The sequence below is a fragment of the Pteronotus mesoamericanus genome, unplaced genomic scaffold, assembly GCF_021234165.1.
Source record: "Pteronotus mesoamericanus isolate MK-2021 breed Mesoamerican mustached bat unplaced genomic scaffold, CSHL_Meso_final scaffold_54, whole genome shotgun sequence".
Lineage (NCBI taxonomy): Eukaryota > Metazoa > Chordata > Mammalia > Chiroptera > Mormoopidae > Pteronotus > Pteronotus mesoamericanus.
In genome coordinates this window covers 22,369,017-22,394,907 of record NW_026555321.1, presented here as the reverse complement: position 1 = coordinate 22,394,907, position 25,891 = coordinate 22,369,017, and the positions used below count along the sequence as shown (strand labels likewise).

At 49.8% G+C, this 25,891-nt stretch overlaps 1 protein-coding gene across 1 annotated transcript in view; it reads right to left on the bottom strand.

The window, feature by feature from the left end:
• Positions 1 to 25,891, bottom strand: part of EPHB1 (EPH receptor B1) — a 419,047-nt gene that overhangs the window by 289,855 nt on the left and 103,301 nt on the right. Inside the window, exon 2 of the mRNA XM_054595535.1 lies at positions 1,226 to 1,290. Coding sequence (XP_054451510.1) covers positions 1,226 to 1,290 — 65 coding nt within the window. The remainder of the gene's footprint in view (positions 1 to 1,225; positions 1,291 to 25,891) is intronic.

Below are 25,891 nucleotides of genomic sequence, written 5' to 3'. Positions count from 1 at the left end.
CTTCACTCAAACTGCCCTCCGAGTATTCTATTTTAGTTAGACTCTTCTGACCCACATAAAGCTGAAAGCCTCTTAAATGCTTTTATCTCAACTGTTCTCCACTATCTTGTCAGCAAGTGTGAATATTTTATTCTCCTGCCCAGGACCTCTTCATTACCCACAGGATAAAGTCCAATGGCAGTCACCGCCCTTCTCTACCACGCCACCTTCCCATCTGCACCCAGCCCACCTAGCACTGACCACACTCTGCCAAGTCCCAGACATGCAAAAGCTCTCTTTTGTCTTTTCATGACTCCACCCCTTTAATCAACTATTCTTCCTGCTTGGAATATTTTTGCAATCTCCGCATTCACCACCATCAGACTAGTGCTCATTCCACAAAACCCAGCTTGTAAAGGCTCCTTGTCTTCCTCTGAAGTTTCTCACTCCCAGCTCTGTGCCCACACCTGACTGTTAATCTCTCCACTGCCACAAAGGAGAGATGTGCTTCAGCTTATTCATGAACTTGGTGGTCCCCACAGGAGACCATGAGCTCCTCAAGGCTGTTCCGTTTTTGTAGCTACGGGGTCTGGCCATATGTGTGAACGTGGAGCAAATGAATCAAGAGCATGTGGGCTGTCCAACCTGCCGTCCGCAGGCCGCAAGCAGCCCAGGATGACTATGGATGCGGCTCAGCACAAAATCATAAATTTACTTAAAACCATTTTTTTGTTCATCAGTTTTTGTTAGTGTTTGCGTACTTAATGGGTGGCCCAAGACAACTCTTCTTCTTCCCATGTGGCCCAGAGACGAAAAAAGGTTGGACACCCCTTCCACCCCTTCAAGGCAAGCTCCAGGTGAAGAGAACCTCAGCTCCTCCCCATTGCCCTTGCCCTCTCAGCTGCCCCATTGCATCTCAGAGCTTGATCTGCCCCAGCATTACTGGCCCCAGTGCCCAACTATTGGCAGCCACTGCCCCCATTCCCACAAGGTCATGATCCTAGTCACCAAGGAGCCGGCTCCCTGAAGGACTTTGTCAAGAGGTGGTCTGTATCACCATTATCAGGGAACAGCTTGGGCCCGAGGACCCTGGTGCTGCCTCTCTGTGGGTGGGTAGGAGACCCAGACATTCACACCTATATCCCACCCCACAAAGGTGCGGCTTTAAGCCGGCGCTGCTCCCCCAGCCTTCCTACAGGCCCAGGACTATCCAGCGGGATCGGAGGAGGGAGGGTCTGACACTCACCCCTGATGCAGGATTGGCTGTCCAGCCCAGCTCTGCGGTAGCCGTCCTGGTGTCCATTAAAGTCTCTGTGGATCAAAAGGAGAAAATCTGGTGAGTCGGAAGGATTGCTGAGCAGCGGCCTTTATGCTGATGAAGTCATTATGACCATAACCATCTGTGCTGGGAGCCTTGGGCCCCTCTGTGAGGCAGAGAAGGGGAGAAGTCTGCCCCGTGATGCAGCTCACAGCAGAGCTGGATGCACATCTCAGGTCTCCTGATGCTAAGTCTGCTGCTCCCGCCCCAAAAGACCCTAAGCCACCTGTGGGAGATGAAGTCACCTCTCCACCACCACTTCACCCGTAAGATATGGATCCTTCCCTCAACAATTTACCTAGAGGCTCCTCTAGGATCATGTAGATCCACTAGCCAAATTTCATGCCTTCTTCAGGCCTTCGTGGGCCACCTCCTTCTGCACTGTTCCTCCCCACTGGCTGCTCCTCACCTCACCTGTTGGCCTGCCCCCCTCCACTCTGCCCCAACTTCAGGCATCTGTGTTGACACCGTTAGGTGATTTCCCTCCTTTGGCTCCAATCACTCTCCCGAGACGATGCCCCCCTGGAGGTCCCTGTGTCTCTTGGGCCCAAATACAAGCCAAACCCCTTCCCCAAGACTCTGCTGGGGCTCAAACAGCTTTGACAAAGTCCTCACCCAGAACACAAATGCACATGGCAGACCCTAGTGGTCTGCTTCCTGGTTACCAGTCACTCCGGCCTCTAGCGAAAGACCGATACCCTGACTCCTGGGAGCGTCAGGGTGGCTACAGTACGCATACCAAGATCACCAGGCACCACGCGCGACCACAGAGTTGCTGTTTACTATGCCAGCTTTCTGGGAGATGGCAGTAACATGTCCTGAGAACTGGGCACTTTTTTCTTTCTTTTCAGTCTATCATTGACCACCCCCTCCTCTCAACAGAAACTGCTCCCCAAAGACCACTCATCAGCTCCTGATCTGCAAACCCAGTAGCCTCTTTGTTTTTTAACAGATTTATTAGGGTAGAAATGACATACAATAAGCTGCACATAATTAAGGTGTACAATTTGATAAGTCACAACATACATTTATACCCATGAAACCATCACCAAAATCAAGATGATAAATATATCCATCATCTCCAGAAGTTGCCTTGTCCGGTTGTAATCCCTCCTTCCCTCCTGTCCTTGCCTCATCCTCTCACTGTCCCCAGGCAATGACAGATCTGCTTTTTGTCACTATAGATTAACTGGCATTTTCTAGAAGTTTATATAAATAGAATCGTGTAGTATATACTGGGGTATTTTTTCTGGTTTCTTTCACTCAGCGTAATTGTTTTAGATTTATCATGTTCTGTGCATCAATAGTTCATTCGTTTTTATTGCTGAGTAGTATGCCATTGTATAGACACACTGCATTTTATCTACCCATTTACCTGTTGTTTCCGGTTTTTGGCTAATACACAAGAGTGTGTGAGAGCTCCAGCTCCGCCGCATCCTCACCCCAGTTGGCGTGGTCAGTCATTTTTAATTTTGGTCATTTTAAAGGGTGTGTGGTAGCACCCCATGGTGGCTTTAATTTTCATGTCCTTCACCATGAGTAATATTAAACATCTTTTCATATGCTCATTTGCCATCTGTATATTTTGGGGGGTGAAGTGTTCAGTATTTTTCTGTTTTTAAATTGGATGGTTTGTTTTCTTATTGAATTTAGAGAGTTCTTTATGTATTCTGAATACAAGTTCCTTTTCAGATACATGCTCTGCAAATATTTTTCTCCTACTCTGTGGTTTGACTTTTTGTTCTTTTAAATGTGTCTTTCAACAAACAGAAGTTTTAAATTTTGATGAAGTCTAATTTATCAATTTTTTCTTTTATGGTGTCATATCTGAGAAATCTTTGCTTAACCAAAGGTGACAAAGATCTTTGTCTTGCTTAGGTCTATGATAAATTTTAAGTTAATTTTTTGCATAAGCTGAAAAGTATAAATCAAATATACAATTTTTTTTTCATGTGGATATCCAGCTGTTCCAGAGGGGCACCTTTTTAAATTCCCACAGTGGTGCAGTGTAGGCTGGTGGAGAGATATGAACGCAAAATGCAGGATTAAAAATCTTAGCCTCTTAGGACGTGGAAGGACTCCTGGCATAAATCAAAGGTTTGGGAACAGACACACCTGATGGGCAGGACCAAGAGAATGAAAGTAGGAGGGATGAATAAGGAGCTGTGTTGAGAAAAGGGATCCCCTTTGCTCTTGTCTCCCAGTGTTCAGTCCTAGAGAAGAGATAATACTAGGAATCTCTGGAGGTGATAGAGGCTTGGACGTCCACCATCCCATGTGGCAATGCAGCAGCAAGTTACCCCGCCAGCCTGATGGGACACAGATGGAAACTTAGGGTCTGAATGAGGTCTAATGACGGGGCCTCAGAACCACCCAGTGGTGACCTCATGAACAGTAAGCAAGGGTCAGATGGGGTGCAGGGTATCTCGTTGGGTGCCCATGTGGGCAGGAGCCAACAGGGCCAATGAGGCACCCTCTTCAACAACTTCATACTGTATACCCAGCCTGTGACCTAGGTTATATTTCTGCCACCCCAGTGGAATTGGGTTTAAAACTACCAACCAAAGGGAGTAAAGTAAGTAAAGTGAGCTGCATTTTCTTGGCCCCTTGAGTTTGGGTTTTGATTGAGAGTCATACCCCATGCACATCTGAAGGAATGCAAGCAGTGGAACAGACTTCGCGAGTTTGTTTTCTCCTCTGATTCTTCTGACAGCTGGGGAGGCCGATCCCTGCGTGGAGCAGCCCTCCCTCTCCCCCTCATCTCCACTTCACAGCACTAATAATGATCATAATGACACACCAAATTTGCATAATACACTTCTCAGAAGACACTCCATGAGGCTCTGAAGAAATTCATCTTCATGATTAAAATGTCTCTGCCAGGTGGGCCTGAGGCAGAAGCCACTGAACCCACGTGGCAGCACTGGGAACCAGGACACAGAAAGGCACAGTGCTTCCTGCAGGGTCACAGGCCATCCCACCCTGATGCTGACAGCCTCAAATTTTAACACACTGCCCACCAGGCAGACCTGGGCGTCCGGTCCCTCTGCTATGACACGGGGGCCCCCTGATAAAGCTCATAAAGCCAAAGAGCCACAAAAGTCCCCAGAATAATGCAATCCCCCTCATCCTCAGGATCATGTTGAAGTAGCAGTGAACAGAAAAAGGACACAGGCAGTGAGGGGAAAAAAAAAGTCCAGAATTAAAAATAAGAATCAGCCTTTACTCCCAAATCTTCCAAAGACTGGTCTGTTCTGTGAATCCCATTAATACAATCTAAGACTTCATTATATTCATAGTCACCTGCTCAAGAGCTGTAATTGAATCTGTTTCTAAATAATGTTTTCCATCCACGCTAGTGGACAGAAGTTGCGTCAAGAGGAATCTGTTTCTCCGCATCCTGCCCGCGTGGAGACAGAGACCACAACACCGTAAACCATCCACTCGATATGATTAAGGGCAATTTCTTTTCTGGCACAGAGAGCTCCTGATTATGGCATTGCACTCTGGTGGGGGCTGCATAAAAGTGATTTGAGGAGGTTTACATTTCCCCAGAGAGAAAGGGAGCCCTCATTTGCATTTATAAAGCATATTGAGAGCTCTGGCAGAAAGTTATGGTGGAAGCACAATTAAATATTTACCATCACTTCTGCTCCCGAACAGTGGCATGGGGACCAAACCAGCTGGATGTGCATGTGTTGCTGTCAGATCTGATATCTACAGGGGACAGGACTCTGGGACCCACGCCCACTGCCTGGACTCTCCCCGCTGGGAGCACATACTCACTGTCCACAGGAGGGGGAGCTGGCAGGGCACACACATGGACCGGAGAGAGGCCACTGATATGGGCAGACTGGGGGCAGGTCCCACTTCTGCTACTTCAGGACAATCCCTCCCCTCCCTTCCCCGCCCCTCCAAACCTCCTCTCTCATCCCCTCCTCTTCTCTCTCTCTCTCTCTCTCTCTGCATGTGTGTGTGTGGGTCTCTCCACTTCCCTCTCTCCTCACCCTCAGAATGGGGCTGGAGCTAACCAGAACACAGGGCTGGGTGGGGGACTGCTTGAGACAAAGTACTGCAAAACCTATGCTATTACTATTAAAATTCAGTCACTCCAAGCTTCGGTTTCCTTAACTATGAAAGGAATCTAAGAGGGTACTGTAAGCTACTTATAAGATATCTACAAGACTCAATGATATTAGATTTCTAATGATATCTCCCTACCTTCTTCCTTGCATTGTTGTACAGACCAGGGGGTAACACACGCTGGGGATACAGCAGTGATTTAGAGTGCTGGAAGCCAGAGAGGGACTCCCCGCTGAGTCCTGGAGGGGTACAAGAAGCAAAGTCATGCTTGGCATGCTATTCTAGCTGAGCCCTTAAGAAGGAGACTGAAAAGGGAAGGGCAATGGTTCTTCTGCCTGAGGGGAATAGTGGGCTCCTCCCAAAAGGGAGAATAGTGCTGTGTGCCAGCAAAGGGGGACGGCTGTGGTCTCCTGGCTTGGGGTGGGCAGTGGTGGGAAAGGTAGGATGGAGAGCTCCACTGGCTCTTGGGAAAGAGATAACAGAGATGGCAGAGACAACAGAGGAACAGGCAGAGATGGGTTGACAGGAATGAAGGGGGAGCCAGTGAGCAGCAGAGGATAGGAGGCCGCAAGTAGGGGCCGAAGGGGGCTTCTGGCAAGAGTTGGCTGGACTTGCAAGAACCCAAGAAGGATGGGGTGCATAAAAAGCCTGGCAGAGAGACCCAATTTTCCCAAGGACCAATTTCCCTGCTGTGGGTTTGATATGGAAACGCTCAGGATATCCCCTCTAGCCACAGGGGGCCACCACTGGGGGTCCGGTTGGTGGGTCTAGGTCTGAGACCCCTGAGAGGAGGAAGAGGCAGCTTCCACCCGGCTCTACAGGAGCTTCCTGTTTCTGCCTGGACTGGCACCTTGGGATGTATTGACATTTGGGATGAATTAGATACCCATCACAGTGAAAGAGTGACAAATAAACCTTCTCCTTACAGCTCTGCCATTCTTTTGGAAGAGGCATTATTCAGACATTCAACTGAAAATATTTACAGTGTCTTTCCATTGTGCTAACAATATACAACAACAAATGCAGATGGAATAGGGGTTCCCAGGGCTCTCCGAGCAGTGTGTCATGGGTATTTGACAAAGCGAGTCCAGGGACCTTCCAAGGAGGCAAGGACTCGTGCAGCTGTGCCATTGTCACCCTGTGCTGCCCTCATGGCCTCAGAACTCCTGAAGTCTAGAAGTCACACCAGCCTTCACAAGGAGTCCAGCTCAGTGGAAGAGGGCTGAAATACGGTGGCATAAAGGGGCTCTGAGTAACTCCCTCAGGCAGAGTGAACACTGCACAGGCATGGAGACAGAGCAGAGAACAGACATCCAGCCCTCAGGGAGCCTGCAGGCAAGCAGGGAGGCAGAAATTAATCATATAGCCATGCAAATAAATCTACAATTACAACCTCAGTGAATGGCAAGAAGTAAGGATCTCAGGGATAGTTGTGAACACTGAGGAAACTGACAGGTGTTCAGAGCCCGGCATGCAGCTGGCACTTCCTCCTTCCTTTCCCAGCCAATGGTTGATGGAAGCACAGAGACAACCTCTCTCTCTCTCTCTCTCTCTCTCTCTCTCTCTCTCATGCACACACACACACACACACACACACGAATGAATAAAATACGTGTAAGACAGTCCCCCAACTCCCAAACCCGGAGTGCACTGGGCTCCCCTGACCGCAGTAAGGCCCTCCACTTTTCTGAGGAATCCCCATGCTTCCTTCCAGACCTGGATTTAGCACGGAGAGCCCAGAGTACCTCCTGGAGCAGACGCCCTCCACCCACCATCCCCGGCTCCTGTGGTGCCCCCAGCTCCCTGGCCCTGCTCTGTCCCTCACAGGAGCCCGCCAACAACTCCAGCCCAGCCTCACTGCAGAGGCCTCATGGAACTCTTTCCCCTGACCTTCCTGGAGGCTCTGTCTTGTCTCCATATGCCCTGCTCACTGGACAACTCCTGAACAATGCTCACATGACTCCTCAGGTGGCCTGCGGCCCTCTCCATCCTCAGCCCCTCAGACAGCGTCCCATGACCAAGGGCTTCTAAGCCCCGGCTTCACACCATGCCCAGATCTCCTACTGCTGGTACAAGCCGAGCTCCCTGTAATCTCATCCCTGTGCTTCTGAACTGGCCTCACCGTGCCTCTCTGGGCCATGGGATGGAGAGGCTTTGCCAGCTCTGGGGTTGGGGATGGCACTGGTCGAGTGTGAGCTGTTAAGGGCACCAGCCAGCCTCAGGGGCCTGTGTTCTGACAGGGCCCAAAACAGCTACAAAATGTTGAAGCAAGAAAGTATTCCAGTGAGCCTTTCACACCTCATCCCAGGTGTCCACCCCACCTACATATTCTTTCTACATCAGCTCTTCCTATTGCCCTGCCCTGGAGCCCAGTGTGGAACTCAGAGGCGTTTTGCTTTGATTCCTTGTTCTCCCTTAGCCTCTTATCAGATCATTCTCCAGACCACTGTGACCTTTTTCTTTTCTTTCTTTTTTTTCCTTTTATTTCTTTTTTCTTTTTCTTTCTTTCTTTCTTTCTTTCTTTCTTTCTTTCTTTCTTTCTTTCTTTCTTTTCTTTTCTTTTCTTTTTTTTTTTGGCATATTCTTTTACATTCTGGACACCCTACCTGAGTCCAAGGCTTCACTTCTGCACATTGGGACCACAATGACACCCTCCTAACTGGTGTCTCAGCAGAAGTCCCCATTAGAACCATTCTCCATGCAGCTGCCAAGGGCATTTTTGATGCCAATGGAAATGGTTCAAAAGCAATGCGGCCACACTAAGCAAAACCCTCTGACCGCCCAGTGATTTCACTCCCAAGAATGCATCCAAAAGAAATAATTCCAAAGGAAAAAGAAAACAAAACATTCTATAGCATGAAGATGTTCACTGCAGCATTATATAGAAAATGAGAATACTAGAACCAGCAGGCAAGCACACTCACATCCGTCTGTACTCCTGGAGTGTTATGGAGACAGTGTAACAGCATTCAGAATGTCAGCAATAAAACATAAAGCAGAAACAGCACTGCGAGGGCCTCATTGGTGCAACTTTACAAACAGGAGAATGGCAACATGAGCACACAGGCTAGAAGGCAAGAGGCAAGCAGGGTTACAGAGATCGGGTTACAGATGCGCTTCCTATTACTATGCTGTTTTAGAAGACATAAATTCAGAAACAGAAATGTCACCAGTCTTCTAAAAACACCCCTTACTTCACATCTCACTCCCCTAACTTAAGACTCTCTAAGTCTCTCCACTAACTCCACAATACACTCTTAACTGCAGGCCTTCGTGAACCTTTTGACCAAGCCCGCCTTTTCCAAATTGATCTTCAAGTACCCAAGGGAAACTTATCTCCCACGTCCCCCTGTGTGTTTGTGCAGTTCCTCCTGCCTGGACTGTTTTCTCCCTCCTCTCTACCTGAAATCTTGTTTTCAATCTTTCCTCCTCAAGTCCATTGTAAGTGCCTTGAGAGGTAGAGCTGAGACTTCCATCCCTTAGAACCTGACCAGATGTCTTACATGGCATTGCTCAATCAACTCTGGACACCTGCGTTTAAGTCCCAGCACCACAACTGACAAGCAGATCAAATTATTATATGTGAGTGTCAAAGCCTGACCTTCACAGGTAGAGGCATTCTCTCCTGCATCCATGAGCCAGCGAGACCATGCCCAGAACGATGCTCTGTATATTCTTAAAAACACTCACTGGACTAACATTTATTTACTGTCTTTGCCAAGTGTAAAATGTTAGGCAAAGAGAGCTATTATTATATGTCTCCATTGATTGATGTGTAATAGTGGCCGGTGGGGAAGAGAAACAAGCCTGAGTAAACTGAATGAGCCAGTCCAACCCATCTGCTGAATGACTGACTGACTGAATGAGTCGGAACAGGCATTTAGATTATAAATACAACTGTGAAATTTGCTCTTTTTAAAGAACACACAGATCAATGCTGTCCTCGCCACCACACCCTTCTCCTTCTGTTTATTTTATTTTCTAAGGTGCAATTAATTATCGAAAATAGAAAGAAGCTACAGCTTAGATGAGTCTAGCATAGAAATGTGCCTTAAGGACTTGGGACAACTCTGGATCTGGTGCTGGTTCACGTGCGGGACAGCCCGTGAACAAGCAGGAAGGCCCCGAGACATGGTTCTGATGTCCCTCCCTCCCAGGAAAGCTGACCAGAACATGGTGACAGGACATGACCCATTCATCGGAGAAGCGCGCAAGGGAGGGAACCAGCCTCAGAAATACCGCTTTCTCTGTCTGGCTCAGCCTCAGACTTGGTATGTGGCTTGAGAGGGTCTCTCTCCTCTCTGGGTTCAGAGGGTCACTCTAGCTCCTGTTCTCAGAGTGGCCGCTAAGAACCACGGCAAGAAACCAAACAGAACCTCTGGAGCTGGGGTGGACCCTCTGCCTCCTGAACCCCCAGGTCTGGTTTGGTCCTATGTCAACCTCACAGTCTATACAATTGTACCCTGAAAATGCTTTTCCCTAATAAAAGATAGAAATTGCTTTAGGAGATGGATAAGTTTCTGAGGGATGCTATAACAAAGAACTGTTACCATAGACAGTTAGGGAGCGTCAGGGAATCTCCTCCATTGGCCAAGAAGGCACAGGGGGAGGGTCTTACACTGAGTGTGCCAAAAGTTACACAGATGAGTGGACAAGGCCTGAGTGTGCCACAAGCTAGCAAGCTAATTTGATAGGAAAAAAAAAAAAAAGCCCTCCCTTTCCTATCCCTGCAAAAACCAGTCTTGAACAAGAAGATGAGATGGTCTTTGAGACAGGAGTCCACCATTCTCCCAGGTCATAGAACCTGAATAAACCTCTCCTTGTGCACCAGCACCTGTCTCACAGGTTTGAATTTCATTGTGGCAGGCAGCCAAGCCTGCATTTTCAGTTACAGAACCACCATCTAGTTGGCTTAAAACAACAGAAATGTATTAGCCCACAGTTCTGGAGGTTAAAAGTCCAAATTCCAGGTGTCCGCAGGGCCATGTTCCCTCTGCATTGAAGGGGTGAATGTTTCCTGCATCTTCCTAGATTCTGGTAGTTTGCTGACGACAGTCCTTGACATTTCTTGGTTTGCAGCTGCATCATTCCAGTCTCTGCCACTCTCATCACACAGCATTCTCTCTCGGCGTCTCTGCCTTCACATGGACCATCTTACAAGGACACCAGTCACACTGGATTAGGGGCCCACCCTGTTTTAGTTAAGACCTTGTCTTAACTAATTATATCCACAATGACCCTATTTCCAAATAAGGTCACATTGTGAGGTATTAGGGATTAGGACTTCAGTGTATCCTTTTTGGGGTGGACACGATGCAACCCATAGCAGGAGGATGGAATGCCAGGGAAAAGGCTGCTGGGTTTGCTCGAACACATTCTCAGGCCCTGTGCTGGATGCTTGGGAAATGCAGACACGAAGTAGGCCAGGTGCCTCCTTCAAAGACACCATTCTAGCAGGTGAAGGGCAGTCTTCATTTGTTCCTCCAGATCCAGTGCCACCCTTTCCACTCTACTCTGTCCCAGAAGACAGGCCTTTATAGACCACATGCCTGGGCCCCTTCACCATGGGAGCCCCAAGGCTACGGGTAGTGAGAAACTGGGGGTATATCCCAGGCCCTCCCTCTCAAGCTGCAGGGGGCGGCCCTCTCCTACAGCCCCTTTCCAGTAACATGGCCTCTCCCCTTGTCCTTCAGGCCTAAGGTGGTAGGAACCTCCCACTGTAGCTAGTCCTTAAGTGTTTTATCATCCTTGTTGCCATTTTTTTTTAAAACTCTGCGCAAACCTTGGTAAACAGTTCTTCATTAATCTCCCCTCAGTCACCTCTTTCGACTGTGCCATGTGTTTCTGTCAGGGTCCTGGTGATGCTCAGGCTGGTAGCCTATGGTAACCACATCTCTTGTACCTATTCCTTTTATGCCCAGCAGCACTGCCTGCAAGGAGGCAACCACCTGCCAGAGCAGGCAAGTCCTGATCACACTGGACTTGAATCAGACAGACCTGAGTGTGAGTTCCAGCTCCACTGCTATGCAGTCGTACGATCTTGAGCAAGTCACTTAGATCGCTAAGGCTAACATCCAGCCATCCATTAAATGAGGCTAATAACACCGATGTCACATTTGAGGTGAGCCATCGAGATATTATTCACCAAGCATTTCCTGCAGCCTCTGCCAAGCACAGCTGGTACTCAAAGAGTAGTCATTGTTACATTCCATGTTTGGACCTGGCAGAGTCTCTGATGGGCCTGAGGTCCTTAGCTGGAACCTATGAGCCTCCACACCTAAGGCCCACTTTGGAGGATGAGTTTCGACTCCACCCAGCCCTGGTAACCTCAACTGATTGAGAAGCCACACTTAGTCTTCTAGCCATGCTCCAATTTCTCCTCAGCCACCACTGCCCAACCACAGAGATACTTATTGTAGCTTCCTTCTCCCCACTGTACATGGGGGATCTGGGGTCAGGCCAAGGCTGCAGCAAGAGCACTAAATTCCCGTCCTGCGAGCTGCTCCTGAGGCTCCGCCGGACCTTGTATGGATGGCTCCAGCCAGGTCTGAAGCAAGGCGGAAGGCCAATAAGAAGGAGCCCAGGTAGCCACGTGGCTCCCCTGCCCCCAGGACACACTTGGGCCCAAGAAGCACTGTGGCACTTTTCTTGAGTTCAGTACTCCTCTCTGTGTCCTGGTGCTCAGGCAGAGGACACAAGGCTGGAGTTTAAGGGGCTCCTGACTCTGGCTCTGCTCTGGATGAATGGCCACATCCCAAAGCCAGCACTCCCAGCGCCACCCTGCTCTGAACTCCTCCCCATGCAGTGCTGAGCAGTGGGATCCTCTCCTATCTACTGTCTCATGTGCCACCAGAGCGTGTTCCTTCTGGAGAGGCTCCCAAGAACTTCAGACAAGAGTCTCTCCTTGCATCCATAGCCTTTGGACAGGGGGTCAGCAAGCAGATCCACTACCCTTTGAGTTTTCCCCAGGGGCCAAAGTCAGGGTAGCACATCATAAAGAAGGCAGGGAGACGACAGTGTCTGGATGGCATGCCACTAATCTTCCGGATGGATCAGTCCTGATGGGTTCAGTCCTTACAGTGAAAGGATTTCCATAGTTCTCCTGCCTAACAGGAGAGGCAAGCTCAGTGCTGGGCTCCGCCCCCAGGAGACTGGTCTTCCCGCACTCCCTCTGTGTGCTGCCCTCCTCTGAGAGTGGCCTGGGGCCCCCTCACCGCAGCCCCGACCCTGAGCACAACTTCTCGTCTCCATATGTTCATTGATGGAGAAGGGACCAGGTGATGCAAGGGCTGGTAGCTGCTCTCCAATGAAGGAGAAACCCTGAGCAAGACAGACTAAACATAGGAATAGGGAGGAGGGGAGACTGAAAGCCTTCCGTTTGGGGTACAAGTCCCAAAGAGCTATAGCCTTTGTTTTCCTTCAGTCTCAGTTCCCTTTCCCATTCTGACATCTGTAATCTCTCTTCCTTTCAGATGGCCAGGCACCTTCTCATATCCACATGTAGCCCTTCTAAGTCTGAAAATATGCTGGAGCCAGACAACCACCAAGAAAATCATCTCACCACCACTGGCTGAGGATCTCCAGACCACTCCAGCATCCAACCTCTGCCGGCGGAAGCCAAACTGGCCAGATCGTGTGAGTGGGCACAGGCAGAGCAGACCGCTGAGGCGGCCCTCTGGCCCAGGTGTGACTGCTGCCAGCCCCACCCACTCCCAGGCCTTTAACCAGACCTGCAGCCAAGCTCCTTCCCAGATGCCTCCCGGACAACAACCCAGCAGCAAAGAGAGAGAGAGAGCGAGCTAAGGGGCAGCAAAACAAGAGAACCACACAGGGATACAGTGGTTCAGGGACGATTTAAATCAACACCCCAACACTGACGGTGCAGGCCTGGCCAGGAGCCTGCTTCTGCTCTGTGGTTTACCTATTGCATTTTTTGTGGGAAGAGTCAAAGACATATTAAAATTGAGCAGCATGGCATTTTCCAGTCTTCCAAGGCCACGAACACTACGGAAGATTGAATCTGTTTGCCCCGGCCACTGTGACAGGGCCATGATTCGGCACCAGTGGCACATGGGTAAGAACCATGCATAATAAGCTGCTGCCTCCCACTCCTCGTGGGCACACAAGAGAGGGCCTCCCACTTTCTGAGAGATGTGGGCACCCAGGGGGGCATCAATCACCCTGGAGAAGAGCGGGGAGGAGAACCCGCACGCCCATGCAAAATGACTGTCTGCAGCCCTAATGAAGGCTGGCGATGGATGGTGTCCCGCGCTCGTTAATCAGGAGAACATGCTGCCGTCTGCTTCCTCTTCCAGGCCCTCCTGCACCCTCATCCCAGACTGATCTGTGGCAAAGCGACTCTCAGATGTCACTGGCACTGGGCTGTGCCCCGAGGGCTCCTGCATACACTGGCAGGAGCCAGAGAAAGCCAGTGGCCGCTGGGAGGATGGCTGTGGTAGGGGCCTGGGGGATGTGCCAGGCAAGGAGTGACCAGTCGGAAAAGGAAGCAGTGGGGGTTGGCCAGGCAGGCTGTCACATTCACCTGGACACATCCTGGACCAGACTGGGGCTGCTGAGTCCCCAGGGGCCACCAGAGCCGAGTGGCCCCTTAGAGCTGCTCCACAGTGCACCTCCCACCAGGGGCTCACTCGGCACTGCCGTCCTCTTCCAGGGGTCTGCTATCCTCAGCACTGCCACACCGTGGCTGCCACAACCCTTAGGCACTACTCTCCTTGCATAAGACCTTCGTGCCCTGCCTCACTGCCCACCGCACCCCCACCCTCACCCCACTTAGAGGCCCACGTTTCCCTCTCCAGAGAGCCAAACTGGCCTACTGCCGCCCCCAAGACACCCCCCAGATTTCCCCGGTGGACTCTGTCCTCATTCCCCGTGAGTTTCTACCCCCCTCAAGCCCTCCAGCTCTCTCTGGCCCAGCACGGTCGCTCCTGCCCCTTCTGAAAGCCTGCCTGACCACCCAGCCTTGCTCTCCTCCTGCCCTGAAGAGGAAGCCCATCCCCTCTGGCACTCCGGCTCTGCAGGGCCTGCGTTCTGTGTCCCCCTCTCTGATTTCCCGGCCCAGTGGCCTGTGGGTTTTGCAAGAGCAGTGCCAGTGACGTCACTCCCCTCCACAGGCACCTCCCACACAGCAACATACAGCCATTGCTGGGGAGCAGGCAATGGGCCCAGCCCTGCTATATGAAGCAGGTCTGGGGGCTCAGAGGCTGCAGGTTGCACGTCGGAGACCCAGTTTCTCTTCCTCCAGAAGGCCCCCTGATGACTCAAGTCACCACTCAGTGCAAGTCTCAATACCTCTGTTTTTTATCACTCTGCCCCTGTTCTGTGGGGTTGATTTTGAACTGCTTGCAGTGACCTGTCTGTCCCGGAGTCCTAACCCTGTCCTGTTGTACCGCATGGCCACCGTTAACTGTACAGAAGGTCGGAGGGAGGCAGGTGGTGTGGGGTCAACAGATTACCAGGAGCAGGCCCATGAGAAAAGCCTACCGGGGAAGGTCTCGCCCTTGCCTCTGAGATCATAGTTCTCACCTCCCCCAGCTGTGAGGCTGTGGGTCGGGGGAGTCAATGAGGTGATGCCCAAGGCCACACCAGAGCTGTCCCTCTAACGCCACGGATGCCTCCTACCTGCCTCCAGGAATGGGACTTCTGTCACTCCTCATCTCCTTGTCGGGAAACGCCTGCCCAGCCCTGCCTGTTACTCACGCTCCTACAGCCTCTCTATCATCGCCAAGACATCTGGAGAGAGCCTGGGAAGACTTTTATTTGTGTTTCCCAATCAATGGCATTGACCGGCTCCCGGCATCCCGCATTTCCTGAGATCCCAAATAGTCTCAACGCCATGACTGTCTTTTCCGAGCCTTGTGAAACTCACAGTGCATGCCTCTGTGCAGAAATGTCTCCAGAGGGATTTGAAGGTCCAGGACAGGCTCTTTTTCTGCCCTGAAAGCAGATCTGCTGGGTTCCCAGAGTGAGGGGCCAGCAGGCTACAGGCTAGAGGCTGGGGTCCCCCTGCCCTCCTTCTCTGGTTGTGAGTGTCTTATCTGGGGCCTAAAATCTCCCAGGGCAGGGGCTGTCGCTTTCCCACAGTGACCAGGGCTTTGAGTTGGCAGTTTTGGAAACCAGATGAGTTCTCCATCACAACATGGACGCCCCAGGCTTTAGGACAGCACCCTTAGCTACAGAGGATACATTTTATAGAATTGTTCTTACCTGATAAGCAGCTAAAGTGCTATGTGGAAAAGGAAAGCCCTCTCCCATCAGCCTGTCAGAGGGAATTAGACATGAGACCACTGACCTCGGCTCCAGGCTTGGCTGTGCCATTAGAATGTGGTGTGAGCCTAGACCTCTCTCTTCCCAGTCTCCCTGGTAGACGGTTGATGGGATTGGAATGATCACTCTAGGCCTTCTTGGGCTGAGGTTATTGCCTGGGTGGAAGCTGAAATGCAGCTCCTGGTCTCCTAACAATGGACAATGGGGGAAGCTTTGAAGTCACCTCCTCCTTTTCAATGCTGGAAGCTCAAGAGGAGAGTTGTTCATCAACGTGGCCTTGCGTTCTCTCTACTGGGTTGGGGCAAAGGTTTCCATGAGGGGTTGGAGCCTCTTGCCCTCCCATCTTGGTTTTCTGGCCAAAAGAACAGGCATCAGGAAAAAAAAATGACACCTACAGTTCTCTTCCTTCTGAACTGAGAAAAGATCAAGTTCACTGGCTTCAAGATCTGGGGCTCTGCTTCATGTCTTCCAGGTTGAACATGATGACTGGTCTAGACTTCATCTGCCCACTCGCATCATTTCCTTTCAAAGTACAGTGGGGTATTAGGCCCCAAATCTGAGAACTACTCTCAATTCAGAACCTCTCAAGGTTTAAAAAGCTCCAGCGGTTTGGTACACTCCTCCACCCCAAGCTTGGGTCTTGGATACATAGCACCCTCGCCAGCTACCATTCTATTTCTGCTTGCATACCACCAAAGATGAAGCACTCACTACCTTTGCCAGCTGGCCATTTTATCAGATGGTCCCAACAGCCAGAAGCCTGGCTTCTTGGGATTTCCCCTCTTTGGTCCTTGTGCTCCTGAAAGGGCCCCCACAAAACCAAAGTTCCTCTTTCTCCACAGCAGCCCTTCAGATTATGAGGAGGTCAGGTCCCTCTGAGTTTTTTCTTTCCCAACCCCAACACCCCTGGTTCCAGCAACTCTTCTTCCAGCCCCCACCACTTTATCTGTGCTGTTTTCTGATCAGGAAGCATCTACTGCCGAGCTCACATGCTCTGCATGGTCTGAGTAGCACAGGTGAGGGAAGAGGGCTGTCACCTCCTTGGTGGGCACATCCTACTTCTCTCTTGATCTCTCTGTTGATTCCCGTTATGAATCCCACTGAGCATGCCAGGGTCTCCCTGGGAGAAACGTAGCTCTTTAGAGCTCTGGCTTCATCCCCAGGACCTGAATTTTCCTAACAAGCAGGTCCCCCTACCTGCTGTGGCTGCTCTTTCTCCTAGCCCTCCTCACTCCTCTCTCCTCCTTCCGCATCCTTCACGCCTCCTCCCTCCTTGTTCCCACTCTCTCCCCTCTCCTCCCTCTTTGTGCTCTTTTTGCTGGTTAACAGGGTATTTCTGGGATGAATAGTGTTTCAGCCCTGGCTGGGAACATATCCGGCCTTTCCCAGCCCGCCCCTGTTCTCACTGCGCTGGTGGAATTCTGTGGAGAGCTGGGTCCAGACAATGGGCCAGCGGATTCACTTGAGAACCCACAAAAGCCCTATTTCCCTTCACACAGTGCAGACTGACAGGCCAAGGGAGCAAATCGCCTTCCTTGCACGCTGCCCACATGGGACACTATGTGGGTATGGGCCTTGTGCAGTGAGGTTGGAACCGATAGAAAGTGCAGTCAGAGCTCAAAGAGCCATAGAGTCCCACAGGCCTGGGAAGGCCCCTACTTCACACATTCATGGGAAATGCAAGCACCTCCAGCCCTGACACACTGAAGCCTCTAGATGCATATGCAGAGGCCCCACATCTTGTGTTTGGAATCTGAGAGATGAGGGCTTGCAGCAGGGAAGATAGGCAGCTCACTGTGCCATGGGATCCCTAAGGGTAGGAACTATGCCCAGTTAAGGTTCAGACACAGACCACTGGCCCATATACGTCCACTGCAAGGATAGGTTAATGACTGAATCAGCACAAGAATGAGACCCTAGCAAAGCCACCAGTTCTGGCCTACAGAGTCTCAAGGAGGAAGCTTATCTGGAATGCACTGGTCCCTAACACTGTGCCAAGAGACTCTGAATTTAAGGGCAGTAACATGTTGGAGGCCTAAAAAGGGGAGGCCACGTTCTGGCACAGGGGAGGCGAGAGAGCACGTGAGGCAAGCATGGGTGTGGACAGCTATTCTTTGCTTCCCAGGTAGACTCAGTTGTTCATATCTAAATGTGGACGTTTTGAAGACGTCAATTAATTTTTAAAGCGAATAATACAACAAAGTATACACTCTGTATGTCTATTCCCTTTACCCTCTCTTGATTCCCATCACTAGTACTATGGGCCAACTTTCTTGAAAGGGAGGGGGGTCAGCTTTTTCCCACTTTGTAAATTACTCTAATGTATGTAACATATTGTAATGAGGATAAATGGCAAATAGCAAAGCAACTGTGTCCCTCTGGAAAGGCCCCTTGGTGCTGTGATTCAAGTTCACATCTCAGTAAAATAACACAGAACTGTAAGAGTCGACTGAACTATGTTTTCCCTGTGTTTTACCAAGCTCCTTGGCCCACAGGTCCTTCCTTTAGAAAAATGATGCAAAGCTTTACCTTCCAGCAGAGGAAAATACACACCTTCCCCCTTTCCAAGGACTCCTACATAGCCAGCCACATTCCAGCTAAAAGAGCACTAGAGTGAAATAAAAAAGACATGAGCTCTAATCCAGACTGTGTGGATAATAACAGTGCAACCCAGGGCAACCCGCATAACCTCTCTGAGGCCCAGAATCCTCATCAGTTACATGTGTACAATATACATGTTTCTCAAGGAAACATAAAGATCAAATGAAATGTTATTCACAAAGTGTCTATTACTGTGCTTGGCTCATAATAGCCACTTATCAATGTTACCTATTATTATTTCTAAATATTTGGATAAAAATTTAAGACATAATCCTTGACTGCTATGCCTTATGGTTGGGCATTGTCCTTCAGGGTGAGAGGCCATCGGCTTGATTCCCTATCAGGGAACAGGCCTGGGTTGCAGGTTTGGTCCCCATTCAGGGTTCAAAAGAGAGGTAGCAGACTGAGGTTTCTCTCTTGCACCAATGCTCCTTTCTCCCTCCTTTCCCTTTTCTGTAAAAATAAATATATAAAATCTTTTCTAAAAATTAAGACTTTTTTTTACGAAGAGAATAAGGTCTGTGTCTAGATTCATTTTTTGGCATGTGGATGTCCAGTTGTTCTAGCACCATTTGTTGAAGAGACTATCTTTGCTTCACTGCATTGCCTTTGCTCCTTTGTCAAAGGTCGGTTGAGTATATTCTGAGCTCTCTCTTCTGCTCCATTGATTTGTTTGTCTGTTCTCTTGCCAACACCACACTGTCATGATTACTATAGCTTTATAGTAAGTTTTGAAGCCAGGTAGTGTCAATCTTGTAAGTTTATTCTTCTTCTTCAATATTGTGTTGACTATTCTGGGTCTTTTGCCTCTCTGTATAAACTTGAGAAACTGTTTGTTTACAGCCATAAAATGACTTGCTGGGATTTTGATTGGGATTGCATTAAATCCATAGATCAAGTTGGGAAGAACTGACGTCTTGACAATATTGAATCGTCCTATCCATGATTAATGGAATGTCTCCATTTATTTAGCTTTTCTTTAATTTCTTTCATCAGAGTTTTGTAGTTCTTTACATAGATCTTGTAGATATTTTGTAAGATTTATACTGAAGTATTTCATCTGTAAACATATGCTTTTCATAAATAGCCCTTAGAGTTTATAAAATGTTTTCATAGACATTATCATATATTCAGAAGACTATTAAGAGACAGACATGTGCCCTGCTGCTTGAGATCTCATTATACAACTGGACATAATACCATCAATTGAATAGGTTTTGGCTTGCATTTTCTTGATGTCTACAGATGACACATTATCTTGGCTGGGAAGGAACACGGCTCTAGAGAAGTCCTCCGGCCTGCTAGGAACACAGCCCTCCAGGTGGCCTTAATTTACCACTAGCCCTCCCCAGTAGCTGGGCTGCTACAATGTGCATTATGATGGTCTACACTGGTGGTCGGCAAACTTTCTGTCAAGAGCTAGAGAGTAAATATTTTAGCCTTTATAGGCTATAAGATCTCCGTTGCAGCTACTCAAGTCTGCCACTGTCATTGCCACATGATAACAGGCTGTAGCCTAGATCCCTAGTCCAGACAGGCACGGGCTGTGGCCTGGAAAAATGTGTTTACAGAATTTGTCCAGTGATATTTAAAATGCTTCTTATAATTTGTGATAAGCTAATTCATTATTTTAGTATACAATAGCAAAATACCCTTTCAGCTATCAACACACCTACTAATTTCTGCAGAAGCCTGTGTGACCTTCACAACACCAGAAAGACACCAGCTGGGACTCTCGGGGTAATGAGTGAACAAAAACAAAATTAAGTAAGGTTTATATTCACAGGCAATCTAGGCAAAATGTGCCTATGGAAGATGACTGGCTAGATTCTGGTCTATGATGACATCCACTTAGGCTAGTTGGTTTCTACAACATCTAGGAGGGTATTTGAGTCCTTCCTGGAGGAAAATGGAGAAACATGCATGGGGAGCACAAGTTTCATTTACTGCTAATGAACTTGCAGAGGAGCAAGTGTAGTGTTTGTCAGCTGGAGGTCTGTAGACTTGGCACCAATGGACATGTGTTGCCATGGGAGCACTCAGAGGGCCATAGGCCCTGGGCTCAAGGAACAGTCCCCTCTAATCTGATGGAATCACAATTAGAGGCATGAAGGAGATCAGTTGGGAGAAAACACAGCACAACAAAACCAGGTGGCAGAGGAGAGAAACTAGCAGATGGGAAAAAGGAACTTCAGAAAGGAAGCCAGCAACAAGATGCTCAATCACAACAGGCCAAGGCATGTCCAGGAATCTTGGGGAAATGGCAGGACTCTGCCTGCCTTCCACCGTGTGGAGGACAGTAGTGGGGAAATGGACACAGCAAGGCCCCTCTCACCACTGGAAAAAAAATAAAAGAAACCAGTAAGCAGAGGGTCCACCCAGGCTGGTCCAGACCTCAGAAGGGAGCTGGGATCAACATGGTCACTCCTCCAGTGTAAGGAGCCTCCAGCAAAAGGAGCAACTCTAACCAGCATGGTGATCGGCATTTTCCCAGGGCCATCTCCAAACTCCCCCTGCAGTGAAGGGAAACTCTCAGGTCCATAAAGGTCAGACAACAGCCAGAGAGAAGGTAGGATCCAAGGATGAGTCCTGTCCATGCCTGGACTGTATTACAGTGAATGGCTGAAAGAGCAGCCCATAATGGGGTGACAGTTGGGATTCCTGGGCGAGGAAGCAGGGGCCCTCATCACACTTCCAGTGAGGAGAAGGAAGGGCCAGTACAGTGGGTTGATCCATGTACCCCAAAAGGTATGTCCAAGTCCTAGTCCCCAGGACCTGTGAATGTGACCTTAGATGGAAACAGGGTCTTTGGTTTGGTTAATTAGGTTAAGTTTCTCAAGATGAGATCATCCTGAATCTAGGGCGGGTCCTAAATCAGAAGACTGGTGTTCTTACAAAACAAAGATTTGACACACAGAGATACACAGAGGGAGGGCCATGTGAAGACAGAGGCAGAGATTGAATTTATGCAGCTACCACCAAAGAACACCAAGGACTGCCTCAAGTACCAAAAGCTAGGAAACAGTCATTGAATGGAATCTCCTTCAGAGCTTCCAGAAAGAAGCAACTCTGCCAACAGACTGATTTCAGATATCCAGCCTCTAGAATGGTGAGAGAATAAATGTCTATGTTTTAAACCCCCAGCTTGTGGTGATTACTTACAGCAGTCATAGGAAGCTAATCCCCCAGGGAATGAATGGTGTATCCCCTCCCTGATCCAAAAGGCATGGTCTAATTGTCCTATGTCCTCAGCCCCAGGTACATCATAAAAACTCACCTACTTGGTGCATGGATGGCCTGGGCTGCCTGAGGCCCTGAGCTGGTGATGGGTGATCCTTGGGCCTGAGGGTGGGACAAGAGGTGGGTGGTCAGCGGGCCAAGGCGCTGTCATGAAAGCTGTGGAGCCCTGTGGCCTGGGTTGGGAGGTCCTGAGTTCAGGTACATTGGGGCAATAGAGAGAGGAAATATGGAAAATGACAGCAGAGCTTGGAGGGTCAGCTGGGAGTAGTGGCCAGGTTCTTGGAAAGGCATGAGCCTGGGGCTTGTGGCTATCCTGAGAAATGCCCTCCATCATCTCAGTCTCTGAAAGAATCCTTGGAAATCACTGATGGAGACCTCCAGGGCCTCGGGGAAGAGAGAGGAACAGGTGTCTGGAGTAGTCAGAAAAGATGTCCTACAGGAGGCAGACTACCAGCACAGTTTGGATTATGCAAAGAATTTGGGAGGGAGGAGAAACGAAAGGATGGAAGGTTTGGAGCAATGTTTCCCAAAGGGTAACATATAGAACTGAGGAAAGAGAATAGATGTTTCAAAGGAAAAAGAAGTTGTATATTCAAATTAGTTAGGAAACTTAGTTAAACCAGTGTCCTTACTACAAGATTCTTCAGTGAGAATGAAGGGGTAAACTGAGAAGTGGGGCTCCAGGAATGAATGCAATGCTTAGTAGCTGCCACTGGACAAGTACTCTGGCTGCCAAGGTGAGGGACAGAGAAAGGACAGTGAAAAGTGTGGCCAGGGTAGAGTTAGGTTGTTGTTGGCCAGCTGACACAGGGCCAGCCCTCACCATTTCTCAGCCTTCCATCCACCTGGCTCAGGAGCTGCGTGTGTAGTGTGAGGGCATCTAGATCTGCAGTGGAGTCCTATCTGGTTAAATGCCAGGCGCAAAGGACCCTCCCACATGATTGCAAGCACAGCCATGTCTTCTCTGGTGAAGTGGAAAATTTCCTAATGAGAAAAGAAGGCAAGATGACAGGGTACAGACTGTGTTTACCTCCATTTTATATCCTTTAAGTTGAGCTTAATGACAATGTTTCATTTTGGTACAACTATAGTGCCCTAAACAGCCCATCGATCCTGATTTGGTTCATTCTCAGCTCACTCCTTTGGTGGAAATCCCTGCTCAGCTTCCCAAACGGTGCCCATTTCAAGAGCGGGCAGCAGGAAGTACAACAGTGGGAGGAAATCCCATGCCCGGGTAGCCTCTTTACCAGTCCCTGAGCCAGTCCAGCCCAGCCCAGCTCACCCTCATCCTCAGAACAGCATCATCTACTCCAAAGACCCCTCATTCCCAGCATCCTGGGTCTCTGGAATCCTCTCCCCATCCCTGGCCAAAACAGTCCCCCAGGTAGTGCAACAGGCTATGCCGACGGGCCATAGGACTGACTATAAACCACCCACCACAGGTTGCCTCTGGTCTCCTCCCTGTCCTCTGCACCCACCTGAGCATCTTTACCCAGCAAGTGCTGTCCACAAATGTGCCAAACTGATGGATAGAACATGTGTGTTTCCCAAAGCAGAACTTTGCCCTCCAAACTAGGCTGTGATTGGCGGGGCCATCAAGAATGCCTAGAGTGACAACAGGAGTGCTTGACACATGGAGGGTGCCTGGGGAGGGCAAGGTGAGGCCGCAGCTGCCATCGGCAGGATGCACCATCAGCCTGATCAGGCAGCAGATTCTGCAAACTCACAGAAATAAAAAGTGGTGCTTTCCCAGAAAGGCTCCTGGTGCTCCCTCAGCCCACACTTTTGCTAGCTCCAAAGAGGAAAATTGAGGGACACTCATACCCTCTGGCTTCTCAACCTCTTCTCTATGCAACTTACAAGGGCATTAGAAATGGGACCCTCTCTGAGGGATGGGGACTTTCTGCAGTTGTTGAAGGATAAGGCACACACTAGGTCTCAACCGCCCAGCAGCTTCCACCTCCACAGGGCAGGAGGGACTGCCCCTGGTGACCAGTGGTTGGCATCACTTTTGCTGAGCAGATTCGGCTCCTATGGAGTTCATTTTCCCTCCAAATGCAGCCCTGCGACTTAGGTTTGGACATCTGCCACCAGGCGCAAGTCCCTGACCCCCAAAGGCCTGGGATAAAGCAGAGAGGCGGACAAGCTAGGCATGGTGGACCAAAACAGGCAACTTTTTGTCAAAAACAAATTGCTTTCAGACCAGCTAAGCTTGAGCCAACTGTACAAACCCAGCATTTAGATGCTTTAAAGCAATTTTTAAGTTGGTGTTCTCTAAATTCCATGAGACGTCTTCCCTCACTACCTCACAACTGAGATCAGGCATAGAATTCACTTCCTTACTCCCACACTGAGGACCCACAGAGCCCGCCTTCAGGGGGCGGCCTCGAATCTCTCTGCCATGGCCCCTCTGTTGGGAGGCATTTCTCCCAACCATGAGCTCTTCTCCATGAAGAGTCCAAATCAACCCGTAGCGCCACAAACGTCCAACACCGTGGGCCCTCCGCCCAGCAGGCTCTGGGGCATGTCTCACCCCTCCCTGTGGTGCCACCTGTCCCCTGAACAGCGGAGCTCGTCACCCCGGACCCACGCCCTCATCATCGCCCTCCGCCCCCCAGCAGCTGCCTACTTTCATAAACGGCCTCATCTGAAAGATGAAAGGGACTGTGTCCCTTAAACAGAAGAGAATATTTTGAACAGAGAATTAATAGCAAATTAAACTGGTTTCGTTGTACTCATTCATGCACAAAATGAGTGTGGGAGTTAAGTGGAGAAAAAAAACCAAACAGGCGATGCTTCGTGATAATCAGAGGGCAGGATCCAGCCGCAAAAGAAAATGATCACTCAGGGGAGGAAGGCGCCACGCAGTATGGGCTCCTAATTGGTCAGAAATGCTCGCGCTTGCTCTTATCACACCCAGCCTGGGAGCCCCGCAAGGGGCTGGGAGGCCCCTCCAGCTCCTTTCAGCTGCATCCAGGCCCATCACAGAAAGACACACTCTCCTAAAAATGCCCCACTGACTGTCCCCCTCTTGAGAACTGCGCTGGCTCTGGGAGCAGGAGCAGCTGTTTGTCTGCCTGTGCACACTTAAGCAAAAATGTTATAGCAACTACCAATTAGGGCCCCTAATCCTCCCAGTCTTCTTCCTTCGTGGGCCTATTTGGCTCCAGTGGGGTCGCAGTGGAGTAGCTCCGCACAGGAGTAACACATGAGCTCACCAGTCTCCTGTGGGCTCATCAGGACCCAGGGATAGCAGCAGCAAAATAACAACCCGCTTTAGGACACCAAACAATTTCAAACAACCCCACAAATCTCCTTTCTGCCAACTCTTCCTGGTTAATCTATTATCTGATTCCCATCTCTGGTGGGTGCCCAGGCCCCTCCCTTTACAGAGGTCTCACCCTCCACCTCTCTAGAAACAAACCTGGTTCAGGTGCCCACAGCCCAGGATGGTGGGGACGGAGGGGGGGTGTCGGTGAGCAGACAGTGAGAGGACCCTGAACTTCCAGCTCTCAGGACCTCCTGCAATGTGATTCTCAGAAAGGACAACAATGATCCTATCCAAATTCATGTTTAATCGCAAGGGAGATTACTAAACGTGCCAATGTTCACTGTGCATGACACACCCAAACACTTGGGGAAAGCTAGGACTTCTCTCCTGGCCAGACTGCCAAAGAGGCCAGAGAGGGTGAACATGAGGTCCACAAGGAGGGTGGATGGCTCCTCCCCGCCCCTTCCCTCGTCCACACACTCACCAACAGGACCCACCTCAAGAGCCAGACTCACAAGCTGCAGGGGCACTTGGAATGCAGGAGCCCAGACTGAAGCCCCAGGCAGGCTGCTCAGAGCCTTACTTGCCTTAAGCACCTCCCACAAGGCACGCGGTCACCCCAGCTTGGCGCAGGGCAACCCAGAGCTCCCAGTGGAGTGCCTGCCCTTCTATTCCTATTTCTTTTTACTACATGAGAAAAGAAAAAGAGAAAAACCTGAGCTTTAGTTACACCAAATATACAGATACCCCTGTGCCATCACTTGGGCTATGGTTGGGAAGCACATGTCAGGTGCTGCTTCTGAGGTGTCCTGAGGGACGCATGGGAGTCCAGCATGCAGAAGAGTAGCCAGAGCGCCCTCATTCTGTTCATTTGCAAAGTGGCATATTGCAGTTTATAGATACCAGGTGAGGAGCAGTTACAGGTTATACTACCTGGTTCAGACCAAACTAATCCTTACAAAGATGGAATGAGTGCCTTTAACAGATCCCTTAAAAGAACTCATAAGATGAACCACACCAATACTGCACGTGTGAACAAAGCCTGTGGGCTGGAGGTTGCTGACACCTGCCCTGTCCCTAGTGACAGCTCTTCATCAGCTGCACGAAGAGCTAAG